The following is a 15,164-nucleotide window of genomic DNA, read 5'->3' as shown; positions in this document are numbered from 1 at the left end:
ATTATAAGCTATTTAAGATTTTCTTTTTAAAGTTTTGATGTTTTTATAATCTTGTGCAATGAATACATTGCCCTAATATCTGGATAAAAAAATGTTATTTAAAAGGCAAATCTAAAATTTAAAGTGGCCCCATATAAAAAATTTCTTATTAGAATTGCCTCAGAATTGATTTGACTAAGATTTTTGCTGTTGGTAGGATTTTTGTTGAGGAGTGTTACTACCATGGTCAGACTGTGTTAATCATTTTGAGCATATAGCAGCAAATTTTCAGGTCAGTGCCATTGTTGTATGTATTACCTTTTGATAAATCAATGGTCTGAAACATATATTTTTGGCAACATGATGCCTTTTTCAATATATTACTTCCTAAAATGTTGGATGTTATAGTTTTAATATACTTTTAAAATACCCAATTATGTTAGTGAGGAATTAGGGATCTAATTCCCTAATTCCAGAACACACTGTAAGCATAAATCCAGAGGCATCTGTTGTGTTGCTTTGACTCCCAGGTATCTGCCATTTCCCAGTGGCCTAGAAATAGGCTATTAGAAGCTACCAGCATGAGATCTGATGAGGGGAGGTAGTTCAAAGATATCCTTTCCCTGGAAGCTGGGAATGTTGAGGGCCATACTCTTGATGGGTGGATAAGGAGGAAAATCTACTTAGCAAAGGTAGGATTTGCCTATTTTGGTGGGATGTGCCTATTTTGGTTTTGGCAGGGGGGACTCTTCCTTAAGAATTTCTAGACACAGGCTTATTTGTGTGGGTTTGAGATCTGATTCACCTACTACCTGGGTAGGAAAAAAGTCAAACATTTATATTAGAATGGTTCCAAGTTAGTAATAATCCCAGGCCCTTAGCAGAAGAGCAATACCTCTGAAGGAATGCACTTAAAAACCTGTCAATAAATTCCCACAAGTAAAGTTGTAATGAACATTTGTCCCAGATTAAATCATTGAGTCTTAAAATAAATCATTTAATATAAGGAAGCAACCCCCACACAGTCAAGACTCAATAAAACAAAAAACTAGACCCATGATTGTATTGACACTGAAATTATCAAACATGAAATAGAAAATAAGTATATTTAATATGTTTAGAGGAATGAAAGTAGGCATTAAGAGCAAAATGAGAGTAAGAAACAATGAAAATCAATTTGGCCACTTTGAAAAAGAGCCACAAAGAATTTGTAGAAATAAAAAATATGATGATGAAAATCAATAGATGAACTTCAGCAGGTTAGACAAAACTGAAGAGAAAATGGGAAATTGGAAGACAGAAAGAAATGACTAGAATGAAGATCAGAGATAGCAAAAGGTTGAACAGTGAAAATGAATGAAAAACATTCAGGATGGTCCCAGGAATACCTAATGGGAATTCAAGAAGGTAACACAGTGAGAACAAGAGGGTAGAGACACGAAGCCTCAGAGTCAGGAAGCCCAGTGAGTCACAAGTAGGGGACCCAGAAGTGAGGCAAACATGCCTGACATGGCTTAAGGAAAATGCTGAACAAGGAAAACAAAGTCTTACCAGGAATCACAATTCACCCCGACAGTATCTTTTCAACAGTAAAAATGGAATTCATACATAGTGAAATGTTTTTTTTCAAAATGGGAAGAGAACATCATTTTTTTACCCATCAAAACTACCTTTCAAGAACAAAAGCAAAATACATTTCTAAGCAAATAAAAACTAGGGACATTTACTATTAATAGAATCTTGATTAAGGAATTTATAAAGAATATGCATCGGGAATAGAGGGAAAAATTAGGAAAAAATCTGATATACAAAAAAGCAATGAGGAGGGAAACTGGTAAAACTGTGGGGAAATCTAAACATATTGACAACATAGTGTCAATGCCTAATTTGTGGATTTTAAAAAAAATTAAAGCTATACCTCAATAAAACTACCACAAAACATCAAGGTAAAACATAAATCCTGGACTTTGAATCTTATATAAGAGAAAAGAGGTGGTTGAGTTAAAACACTTTAAGAGTACCAGGTTGCTTAGCTAACATGTAAAGACACTAATTTTGTCCTGTGTTAAGTTAAATATAAATATTACATTTTCTAATGTAAATACTTTAAAAAGAATATAATGTCTAAATTCTAAACTATTATAGAGAGAAACAGATTTAGGGGAAAAAAAGCAACAAAAAAAGACAAGGAAAACTATAAAAAATAAACAGAAAGAACAAACTGAAAGCATAAAAAGAGAGTGATAGAAAAGAATCCAAGTATAACAATAATCACAATCAGCAAACTAAACAATCTAGTTAAAAGAAAATGATTGTGAGACTGACAATCTGACATTTCAAACAAAGTTCAGGTATATTCTGTTCACCAGAGATTTACCTAAAAACAAGGTTGAAATTTTTTTAAAAAATGAAAAAATAAAACCTGCCAAATTCACACTGTAAAGGTACTTGTGTTCCCAGTAGCCAGAGAGAAGCTTAATATAACAATCCCATCTTTGCTAAATTTGAAATAATTTGTACACACACACACACACACACACACACACCTCAGTACGTCAGGGGTTGGGGGTGGGAGGGTAGAAGGGAAAGGTAGGGAGAGGAGAGGAAAAGGGGAGGGAGGAGAGTTGACAGGGAGGATGTGGTGTCTGCTTTTCTCCCTTGCCTGAAGGACTGACCAAGTTTAGGTCCTCTCTTGCCACAGGAAACCTCAGCGGTAAGGGGAACAGCCAGAGGCAATTTGAATTTAATGTCCTGAAAACTCCTAGGCTCTTTTGGGTCTTAAAATGCTTCACTTACCCTCTGAAACACATGTAGTAACTGATGGGTTAGTAGAGGAAAAGAAAATAAGAAAAATACCACCATGCTGCAACTCTATGTAAAAAAACATCATATTCATAGGCATCTAGTCAGTGAAGCATTTTAATGCCTAAATTCTCTTTCTTTTGAGGATAGGAAATTAGTTTCCACATTCATCAACAAGCATATCCTCTTATTTTCATAAGGACAATCTTGCCTTCCTTGAAGTTTGAACATTAATTTTACTAATTAATTAGGCTTGGGGGTGAGTTTTATAAGATTTTGAACCTTAAGCCAGCTTTGGGCTGCACATGGGCATTTATAACATTATTTATGATTTAATACATTAAATACTTATATAAGGAGTATTTAGGTTGTTTTAATTCTGATTTTCTCAAGAATATCAATAACAATTTAAACCACAAAAACTGTTTACAACTTTTTAAGCATACACACTGAGTAAAGGTTCACCTAAATTGCCAAGGAGTCTGCTTCTCCAACTATCCAGCTTTAGCATCTTTATTTAGATCATTCCCTTTATTAGAACCTGGCCGACTTGCTGTCAGATTACAGTGCCAAGTCTACAAGGTTAAATACCATGGACAGCTGCTTTCTAGGCCAATGACAGCCTTGCACGGTAGCAGATCAACGGGATCCCAGCAGTCAGGCCAGGCACTCAGCAAAATGTGCTTGGCTGTCCTGAAATTCAACTGCTTTACATCCTGCAAGATGCAAGTTTATTCCTAGTTAGCTATAATATATTTTAAGAAGAGGGTCCTAGTCATTTATAAACTACCCTGAAAACAAGTCTATTAGTACAGATATTATTAAACCCCAGTCAATGTCCTCCTTATTTCATGTAAAATTCTACAAAAAACTTTCAGGACCAAAAAAAGTCATTTGGAGATTTCTTGGGAGTTTACAATAATACTTAAACTGCATATATTCACCACATGTAAACTAGGGCATGTGAATATTGTAATATGACAGATATTTTATGTCTCTATGGGGTATGACAGCCTGCTTAACTCAGTGATTTGTTGCAGTAAATTCAATCTTTAAGGAATGATTTATAATCTCAAATCTAAAGTAATTGATTCTGATTCATTTTCATTTAAGAACAGAACATAAAAGGAAAGGAACTAATATTTATTGAACAATCCATATTTGCCAAGGACTTTGTTAAACACTTAACAATAATGTCTCTTCATTTAATAGTTTCCCCAAACATATAAAGTAGGTATTATTACTCTCATTTTCTATATTAGGAGATTGAGGCTCAGACAGTTCAAATGATTTCTCCAAGGCCTCTGGGCTTATTATATGGCTAGGCTTAAAATCCTTTCCTCCCTGAGTTGAAGCTCCAGGGTCTCTCCACCATATACACTATACAACAAGTACTTGGGGCTGAAAGGGAAATAATATAGTGAACACATCTGGTGGTGGTGAGGAAGCATAAATAGGAGAAATAGTTATGAATATAACATGCTTTCTTTTTTGATTAGGGATGTCCAAAATTTCCAAATTAAAAAACAAACAGTATTGAGCATAGTGGAAAATTATGGATTGTGTATAACTGCTAAGGAATGTCAGTCTGAATTGCTGAGTAAATTATCAGAAAAATGACTCTACAGCAACCTAATTGAATAGTTAAAGATCTTGCCAGGACTACTTTAAAGAATGACATAGAATTGATTAAATACAGCCTGTAACCTCTATTTAAAAAGTTATTTCCCAAATTCATGAAACTGGCTCCCCACTCCCACTTCTACTAAAAACAAAACATAAAATCCTGCAATCCTGTATACACCACTGGATTGCTCTGCAAATTTCTTCCTCACAAATGTTGCTAATATAAGTTAATGAAATTCCACTGTAGTGTAATAAAACAAAAAAAGTACTGAGATCTCAAAAAGACTTTCTACTGTTGATGTGCCCAAGACATTTATAATACACCAAATCATGTCCTTGCCTCTAAAGTACATACCTTTCTTTGACAGCTGTTCAGTACTCTGATTGGAAAAAAAAACAGGCTACTTCTGCAAACCAGTTAAATGGGCTTTAGGAGAGGGTTTGAGGGATCTTCCTCTTGGTTACCAAGATAGAGAGAGGAAAGAGGCCCCAGGGATGGCCCTATCTTATGTCCTGAAGTGTATGTACTCAGTTGTCACATCTGAATGCATATTTGCCAGATATTTTGCTAAATATTTGAGATGTTAAAAAAAATGTTAGTACAAAACATGTCTCCTTTGCATGTAATAAACAGAAATAACTTCCATATTATTTCTTTCTATAATTTCTCCCTACATATTCTTGTTTGTTTTATTTCCAGCACTTTGCTTCCATTTCATAGCTGCTACAAAAATGATGGTCATTAAAAGTGACTATTATATAAATTTAGCTAAAATAATGATATATTTTTAAAAATTTCTTTTTGGAAAAATATCTTACCTCTTACGCAAGTATCTGTTTTGTACATAAAGGGGAATTTTCCCAGATGCTAGTAAGAAAGAATCTGTGTATGAATCTGGGTTTTTCTGTTTAAAATCATGTTCAGAGATGACATTCTTTGTTAGGAAATGAATCAAAGCTTCATTATAACACTACATAAAATTTTATTGACTCTGCTTATTCATTATTTTTTTTTAATTTTACATTTTTGATAATCAATTTCTTAAGCACTTTACCAATCTGCTTTCCAACTAAGCAGTAGGATTGGCACTGTCATCATTAAAACTTCCTCAAATTCTGTAAAAATATGTTGAGTCACATTTCTTGTGGTATACAAAAAAGGGTCATTGCAATACAGACACAGGGCAGGGCTGTCTATTTGCTCTCTGGATGGTGAATGCTGATCAGATCCCCATCAAGTGATCTGAAATATTATCTATGGATCAAGAAAAATAACGGGTTTGGGGATGGGCTCAATGGGAGAGTGCTTGCCTAGCACGTGCAGGCCCTGGGTTTAACCCCAGCACTACAAAATAAAAATAAAATTTAAAAAGAAAAAAAAAAAACAGCCATGACCCCTCTAGTGACTATACTTGCTGGGCCCCAGGCTGCTGATTTGAAGGTACAACTTTGATGAAGCAAACTTTCTGCCCTAAACATTTTCAAAGAGATGCTTCTTGATGAATATCACCTGTCCATTTAAAAATCAAGAGCCCTACAATTTGTTAGGAACGTATACACTTTCCTATGAAAATTAAATCGCTCACAAAATCATTAAGCCTAGTTTCCTAAAAATAGAAGACAAGTAAACGCTGAGCTGGCTATGGGATGCTTACGTAACCTATATGTTCAAGTGTTTTTGCTGTGAAGCAAGTAGCTTAGGAACTTGGTAGACATTTAGAAGAATGCCAAGTTATTTTTTCTTACGCCACTGGTAGTCTGGATATCACAAAAATGCAGAATGCAATCTGCGATCCACTGCAACCACAAACACCATCACATTAAAAAAGTTGCAGATCTCAAAGACATAATTATGGTCAAGAAAAGCATTAAATAAATCCCATTACCAACCTTTGCTTGGGCCTCTGGTGCTGTCACCTTGACGACTTTATTGCGATTTATCATTTGCTTCACCCATGTTTCCACTTGGACGTTGAATTTCATGAAAACCACATAGCCAAAATAAGCTGTCAAGAGGAGCAAGCTTTCCCACCACATGATAAAATTATCCAGAAAAAATATAATCAGCATGATCAAGTCAACGATGTAGAAGGACACATCCCGAAAGAGCGGCCACCATGTCAGGTTTAGGATTTCTCTAGAAAACAGAGCACACATGCCAATAACGAAGAGGATATTGAACACTGCTGAACCTACAATCGTGCCTATGCCAACATTGCTGTGAGCAATGAACACCCCTATGAGAGAAGTGAAAAGTTCTGGGGCTGAACCGCCTGCAGCCATAAAGGTGGCTCCAGCCACATCATCAGAGATGCCCAGCTTCTCGGTGATGACGGTCAAAGAAGGAACAAAGAACTCATCACAGACAATGGCTAAGGCTATGAACATGTAGATCATTCCTATGACGTGGAGAATGATGGCGCCTTTTCTCCGATCCTCAAGGGAGAAGATGTCTCTCGGGTAGTCTCCTTGGGCATGGTCTGTGCTGTTCTCAGATGTGCCTTCCTGAGAAAGAGGTGGCTGTGGAGTGTAATCCTGAATCTTGTCATTTAAATCTAAGAGAGTTCTTTGAGGGTAACTGTGTGCTACCCTTGGGCCACTGACAACACTGGCTTCCCCTGTGCTCTGTGTGTCTGTCTCAGAAAAGGCACTGATTGAAAATGGGACAGTGCTAATGGCCACCAGGCCCATGAGGAGGCCTACAATTCGAATTAACTTCAGTTTTTTCCTGACGTTATAATGTCTCCTGTAGCCAGATGGTGATTGGTTGGAACACCGTTTCTCAAGGAGTGTGACAGTGGTGCTTTGGTGCAGATCCATCCTGGGTCTTCTGGTGGATGTGGTGGTCTTCAAAACTTTAAACTCTCCCAGATGTTTGTCATACTTTTCTTTACTTTTATAGTTAATGGTACTTGTGGGGCACTTCCACAATCAGGGAGTCTTAGGTTTCACAAGAAGTTTTCATCATTTATGCTTAAATTAAAAAAAAAAGATAAGTATATTATAAAACCTTGTCTTAAAAAAAAAAAAAAGAACTTTGCACATCTGATAAAACCCTGTCTGGCAGTATATGATCATGGATAAATTACTAATTCCTCTGTGCCTTAGTTTCCTCATTATAATTATAGCCTCAATAACTCGTAATGGTTTTTATTTTTATTTATTTATTTATTATTATTTTCTTTTTGTGATGCTTGGGAGGAAAGCCAGGACCTCCTATATGCTAGGCCAGTGCTCTAACACTGAGCTACATCCCCAGCCCCATGGGATTGCTTTAGGAAGAGTTAAAAAAATACATAGCACTTAGAATAGAAAGTGTCACATAGTAGGCACTTATTTGGGTTTATGTAAGCATGAACCCAAATAAACATTTTGGTAAATCGGTTGTTAGGAGACATAAGTATAAAATGGAGACAGAAGTATAAACATTTTATACATGGAAATTAATTTATTCACCTTAAATCATGTAACAAATAACATCTAATAGTAAAAAGATCAGACTTCTTTCAGAACTATCTAGGTTCTTGTCAACTGACAATTATTCACTGTGTTTTCTTCTAGTCCAATTACATAATTCCCTCTTATAGGTACATTTCCTGATTTAATCTATCATCTGGAGAGGGTTGTGTTTGGGAGAAGGTAATACTCTTTTCGTGCATACATAATGATCACAGGATCTTGTTTTTCACGAAAAGTCTCTTCTATATCAGATACAGAAAAGTAGCCCTTTAAGATTTTAAGCAATGTTTTGGTGACATGAACAAGCTGTTTTCTTAAAACGTCTAGATATGGTTTACAGATAAAGCTTTCTTTTTTTTTTTTTAAAGCAACCTTTAGTGGTATTTAAAATAGCCTAATCAAACAAATCCCAACGCAGTGAAATAACAAGTAGGCTATTTTGAGAGACCAAATGTGTGTTTCATAAACAACATGCAAGTTGCAGCAATACCTCCATCCAAAAAAATCTGCCACAAATAATTCCAACACCGACCCTGTAATAGGTTAGATATCCGACTCAAGAATTTGTATTCTCTATTCCACTAAAGAGATGGGTAAAATACCTAGATACAATCACTAATATACTGAAGGTTCCTCTTTATTTTAAAAAGCAGTACCCCCACCCCTCATCAACGATTTAATTTTAGAGGTATTCCCTGAGATCATCTCAGGTGTAAAATAAGATAATTAAACACACGCCACATAAACACTGGGATTAGCTGGAGCTCAGATTTTTAAAGCAGAGCAAAAGTACAAGTCAATCCAGGTTGACTTGCTGCTCCTCCTGAGATAACCCGAACCCGTCAGATTCCAGGCTAGCTGCGGTTGTGGATGCTTAGATTAAACGACTCACAGCGCTTTAGGGATTGTCACAATACCCGGCCCGGGCTACCGGCAGAGACTGACTCAACTCCAGGGGCGCACGATCAGCTCTAGCCTATCTGGGCTTTCCCTGCAAACCCACCGCTCAGCTCGCTGGGATCTATCCACAGGCGAAATGAGCCCCCAGCCGTGCCCCAACTTTGCCTTGCGTGGTCCCAAACTTTCCCTGGTGGGTTAATAGGAAAATAAAACTAAAGGGCAGACGCTCCACTTGCAAACCGGGAGATGCATTTTGGAGTGGCTCCTGACCCGCATCTCTCCGGGTTGTTTGTGGGTGGATGGGAAGCAGGAGCGTCCCTTTGCGCATTTTCCCCCAAGGCAGGCCCTACCAGGTGCCCCCAACTGGAATCAGAGGATGGGAAAAGCAGGGGGCTCGGAAACCACGCCCCGGAGCGGAGAGAGTTGGCTAACTCCTAGCCGGGCCTGGGGCGCCCACATCCACCGCCGAGCCACCTGTGAGCCTGCGGCGAGGCAGAGGGATGCGCGCAATGGGGATCTGGGGACCACCACCGCGGCCACCGCGGCTGGAGGCTGGCAGGGCGCCGCCGCCCGCACTTACCGGGATCGGTTTGGAGCACTCGCACAAGCCGGGGGCAGAGCGCGCGGCCCGCCTCACCGGTCCGCCGCCTCTTCTGGTCCTCCACCTAGCCTCTCCGAGGCCCGGGCTCCAGCTCGCTCTGGTAGCCGCTCTTGGCAGCCGGGGCTGGCCTCGCGGTGAGACTGAGCCGCGGCGAGCCGGGCGCTAGGCGTCTGGCACTGCCGGCCCCCTGCGGCCCCTCCCTCTCGGCCGTGCGGCTGGAGCCGGGCCGCAGCGCGCTCAGCTCCCTCCCGAGTCCCTGCTCCACGCCTCCTGGGCGCAGAGGCGACGCCCGCAGCCGTCTCTTAGGAGATTTCTCCGCAGTGGGGACGGGGGTCAGGATTAGCAGGCAAGCAAGGGCAAAGAGGAGAGATCATTTGGTCGGTGACGCGCGCCTGATTCCCAAAGCCTGAAAGTGCTGTCAACTTTGGGGTCATCTGTGCTGGGCACCTCCTCTCCAGTTATCTGCAAAAATATGATACGAGTCGGGTCTGTCTTTAGGAGGCGATGTAATATGTAATGGTGGGAAAGATGCCCATTAAAAAAGCACAGAGGCTGTAGTGCAGGATATTTGGGTCCAGGTTGTCTGGAGGCTTAGGTTTGGATAGTTGGGACACTGAAACGTCTTTATTACGTGCATGATGAGACTAAGAGGCAAGACATGGTGTCATTTTGAGTCACTGAGAGAGTTCAGATTTTGCCTCTGGACTCCCAGCCTAGTGCTCTTTCCTGCCCTGTCTGGACAGCAAGATCCCCTTGAGTCTGTCTTGCTGGGGATTAGAGGCAGGAATTTGGGCCAAAGAGTGGTAGAGCATGATACACACCTGCTGCTGAGGGAAACCCCTTTTACCCAGCCCTGGGAAGTAATGCTCACTGCCTGAAGATTTTGAGGCTTCTGTGCACTGTGCCCACTGTCTTTGCCCTCCGTCCTTCTACTCACATCAAAGTAGGTTTCTTTAGGGGGCTCAGCTCAGGCTGAGGTGACATCAGTTAAAATCCCCAAACTCACTACCACTATCCTCAGACCTGTGGGCTTGCTAAATCGAGGGAAGCCTTAGAAACTTAGAACTTGAGATTAAGCATTCAATAGTATGGTTTTGCAATGGATTTCAAAATCCTAGAAGTCATAGGCCAAACTTTCGTATCTTTAGTTTGGAAAATTTCGAACTTATTCAAATATTAGAAAATATAATGAACCTTTATGGGGCCATGGTAACCTTGCAAAATTATCAACTCGTGGTCGACTGTATTTTATACCTATCCCTGTGCCAACACCTTGAAACAAATCTCAGACGTCATTATTTTACTGAAAGACGTCAAATATTTATGGAAAGCACCAGAGCTATCAACTACTATTAGCAGTGTATCAAAAAGAAACCATCCAACTAGGCTCCCATTGATCAAAGATGGGCCAATTCAAGCATCAAAGATAATTACAATCGTTTCAAACACATCAAATCTTATAAGTTCATAGTTTTCCCCCAAACAACTCAACAGATTGATAACTGTTAATGGCGAAGAAGGAACCAACTCATTGGTTTCAGAAAAAAGAAAACAAATCAGGCATTTATTCTGCCTTTTGTATACAAACTAGACTTGAGGGCAATCAATTAGGTTTTACTTAAGTTACCCTTCCTCTGTCTTTCCTTTCCTGGTTTAACAATCCTAATCCTTTAAGGCAATAGATGCTTCTGAATACATAGGGAAAGAGTGGAGGTATATTGTACCAGGTTCTGCTTAAAATACAACTATTATTATATATTTTCATGGGTTTTTTTTGTTGTTGTTGTTGTTCTCAACTACATCAAACCTTCTCTTACCAAGATCTTTATGAATGTCATTCTGCTCATTCCCACCACTGCCCTGAGATGACTCTGCATCATTTTGTGGAAAAGAGAATGAGACCCAGTAAAGACCTCATGAATCTGCAGGTTGTATTGGTTGGAATTTGCACTTGGCTGCTTATAGTCACCTTCTAGAAAATTAAAGTTCTCTTAATCACAGAGAAGGGAGAAATAAATGTTGAATGAGCAACTAATATTATTCATACAGTTTCAAAGCATCTCAGTGAGATCTACAATGGACTGAAGATTTTGCAGTTGATCAAGAACTTGGCAATCAACTTCCATGACTGTTGAGAGGGTTGGAGCGATCATCCCTGTAGTAAAGGAGAGACACATGGCTTGGCATCTACCCAACTCACATGCCATGGAAGAACAACTGAGTAGCTGATATAGGTCTCCCAGATCCACAGAACTTATGGCCTGATCATGAAGAAAAGGGAACTTCATGGGAAAATTTGCTAACACCACAGATGAGTAAAACAGTAACAGTGACCAACTCCTCCCTAACAGATTCAATGGTGCAAGCATTGGGCCTCTTTGTATGAATTATTAAAGAGCCACCTCTTTAGCTTTTTTTAAAATAAGGTTGCTGTATGAGTATCAACATTAGTAGCATTATACTTACCTTCTATAAAATGGATGATTTGTTTGAACTTAGAGTTTATGAGAGTTATTGGTAATTATCAGTTAAGAATGCTAGGCTCTTTCCATAATTCTGGAGAGGATTTTCAAAACTCAATAGCTTTAAAAATCATGGGATCACACTTAAGCTAATAAAGAGTTATAATAATGATTAGCAATTTTTTATTGCTTTTGATTTGACAGTTGGTCTAAAAGAAAAGGCAAACTAGTAAATTATGACGAGGGGAAGGTAAAAGAGAGTCAGCTGAATCAGGATGTTGTGGGCAATTTAGGAACAAGATGAAGTGTTCAGATTTTACTTTTTCAGTTTAACCACCTCTTTCTTCATTCATATATGTGGATATATCACCTTTCTTTCTGTCTTTCGTATTAGTCTCTCGCCTCTCTGTTATCAAAATCTGCAGGCAATCAGGATACATGCAAAGCATTCAGTATGTATGAAAGTACTAGTTGTCAACCTTGATGCTAGCTAAATTTGTGAATCAAATGGGGATATTTTTTAATAGTCCTGACCACAACCCTAACTCTTCCTGTTATGAGCACCTTGAGGTCAAGAAGAAGTACATGCATTTTCAGCATTTGGCACAGTGCTTGGCCCTACATGTTCTTATGCCCATACCAAACTTTGTCCAGCTCTATTTCTTTAATGAAATGAAATCCATAGGTATATACTTAATTTAAAAGATAAATAAAATTAATGAATTAATAAGATGCTAGCAAATGTTACTTAAAGTCAATCAGGAGTCTGTAGGTTAGTCTGTGGTAATAGAAAGCTGAAAAGTCACAGTGGTTTAAACAATAAAGAGTTCTGTTTCTTTCTTATACTTCCTGTCCTTCATGAATATTGTTGGTATTCTCACTCTGGACTCCATGCTGGTTATTATTTGGAACATTTCTAGTTACCATCATATAAAAGGTACATAGCAAATATTTTTTCTTTAAAAAAGTTTTAATAAATTTTATTGAGATGTAATTAACCACAAGAAAATGAAAGTATTTTAAACTTTTATTTGAATGATTTTTGACAAATATATGTATATATCTTTCAAATCACCAGAAGAAGAAAAAGATTTTTATTTGCAATGGTTAAAAAAGTTGCCTATTGCTTCACTGCAGTTCATTCTGACATCTGTTTTCCCAATTTCCTCTGATCTGCTTTCTTTCACTATAATACTTTTTCTCTTTTCTAGAATTTTGTGTAAATGAAATCATGAGGTGATATTCTGTTCTGGAAGGAGGCACAACTTTTTTTCTTTAGCATAATATCATGGAGACTCATACATGTTCTTATGCCCATACCAAACTTTGTCCAGCTCTATTTCTTTAATGAAATGAAATCCATAGGTATATACTTAATTTAAAAGATAAATAAAATTAATTTTATAAAGAGATATCATATGTACTACAATGTAAAGGTACAGGTATGTGTAAGACACTAAGATAGTTCAATATTTGAACCTGTAACAGAAATGATAAATTAATACATTTAGCACTGTAATTCCTGTAATATTATTCCTGGAAAGGTTATTTGGCCTAAAATTTAAAATTTTAATACTATTTATAGCTATTTCAGTTTGAATTTGAGTAAAGCTAGCATGGTCTATAATTTTTTTTTTGGCTTTCATCTATGTGTATCTTACATTTTAGGTGTATTTCTTATATTCAGCATATAGTTGAGTATTATATTTTTATCTAATCTGAGTTTTTTTTTAATTGGTTCTTCTTAGTTATACATGACAGTAGAATCTGTTTTGATAAAATTATACAAGCATGGAGCAAATCTTGTATGCTTTTAAAGTTCAGCTTGGAAGCGAGGCATCACTGTAGCTTAGCTCTCATTGGCTGAAACAAATCACATGACCACATCTATATTTAAGGGAGTAAAAATGCAACTGCTTTTGTGCTTGGGAGAAGAATGGAAAGATCTGGTGGCCAACACCAATGACTACCACAATGAGCAACAAAAGAAGAAAAGGGAACTAAAGAATTTGTCACTAGGAAAAAAGATTTCACTTTTCTCTTTTCAATGTCATGAGCTTTTTCCACAATTATTTGATTATTCCCATCTTCCAGATGAGGAACTGGGGCTCTGAGAGGTTAAGTAGCTTGCCCAATACGAGACAGCTCTCACTAGAACCCAGGATTGGTTCCAAACCCTGGATTCTTTATATTATTTCTCACCAAATTTGATTGAGGTATTTACTCCCTCCCTAATTACTAGTTGCATTTTGCTATTGAGATTACATTCTTAGGTGGTTCCTATGACTTGCTTCTACTGGTAGCTGATCTACACCTAGGATAACTCTTCCTAAAAGCAACTGCTTTGCTTATTTAAAAACCACAAGTGTAAATATCAAAATAAAATTCTGGGGTTCTATAAAAATGTTCTTCACAGGCTTCCAAACCTGGGCTGACATTATTTTCTCTTGCATTTGGCTCATTCCTTTTGGACAGTGGCTTTTTCCTTCCAGTTCAATAAGAAGCATAAAAGCAGAAAAAAAAAAATCTGTGGGGCTGAGGGACGATAAGTACAGGCTTTCTTTGCTCTTGACAGTGGTTTTTCAAACAGTACTTAAAGCCACATACACAAATTATTGCTTTTTTCTTTTTCTTATCTATTTATAAGATGAGAAGCAATGAATATCTATTATTTTTACACTAGGAACAGGAATTTCTTTGGACTTTAATGCCCAGGAAGCACAAATCTTAAGCTCCTCCTTGCAATATCAGCTCAGCCTCATTGCTCCTGAGTGCCAAGATAGGGCACAGTGCTGAGGTGAGGGCTCAGAGGTGGGCAGAGCATGGTTTATTGATTTCATCAAGGGACTTGGAGGCTAAAACCTTGCCTGTCTTCCTGATTCCAACAGGAGTGCCCCTTTGTCTCTCAGAGCCACATCAGCATGGAAATAGGGATAAATAATAGTGGTCAAAGGAGGCTCTGGAGTGGAGGGCAGAGTTCCAGCAAGGCTAGCAAGAAGCACTTCCTTCAGGGAGCTTAAAAAAGCCATGCTTCTGTTGCCTTCTTTCATAGGCTACACTCTCTCTTTCCCCAACTCTGGTTCCGAATTTCAGCACAAAATTTTACAGTACTGGGAAGGAGTCACACACCTTGAATTTCAAATGTAGGACAAGCCAGCAGGAGTATGCTACTGTGTCTTTTTTGTGGGGGGAGGGGGGATGCGCATACCAAGGATTGAACTGAGGGCCACATCCCCAGCCCTATTTTGTATTTTATTTAGAGACAGGGTCTCACTGAGTTGCTTAGTGCCTCACTTTTGCTGAGGCTGGCTTTGAACTTGTGATCCTTCTGCCTC

At 38.4% G+C, this 15,164-nt stretch overlaps 1 protein-coding gene across 3 annotated transcripts in view; it reads right to left on the bottom strand.

Moving 5' to 3' along the window:
• The window catches only part of Slc24a2 (solute carrier family 24 member 2), a 224,211-nt gene extending 214,341 nt beyond the window's left edge, over positions 1-9,870 (bottom strand). For 2 of the 3 annotated variants that reach the window (XM_048783895.1, XM_048783897.1), the window contains exons 1-2: positions 9,347-9,868; positions 6,298-7,380 (exon numbers count right to left, since the gene is read on the bottom strand). In XM_048783895.1, coding sequence (XP_048639852.1) covers positions 6,298-7,227 — 930 coding nt within the window. In that variant the 5' untranslated portion in view covers positions 7,228-7,380; positions 9,347-9,868. Of the gene's footprint in view, positions 1-6,297; positions 7,381-9,346 lie in introns of all 3 variants that reach the window. The other variant, XM_048783896.1, reaches the window with a different exon arrangement.
• Between the last annotated feature and the right edge of the window lie 5,294 nt (positions 9,871-15,164).

Source organism: Marmota marmota, unplaced genomic scaffold (genome assembly GCF_001458135.2).
Source record: "Marmota marmota marmota unplaced genomic scaffold, marMar, whole genome shotgun sequence".
Classification (NCBI taxonomy): Eukaryota; Metazoa; Chordata; class Mammalia; order Rodentia; family Sciuridae; genus Marmota; species Marmota marmota.
The sequence above is the reverse complement of the archived record's forward strand: the minus strand, read 5'-3'. Positions and strand labels throughout refer to the sequence as shown.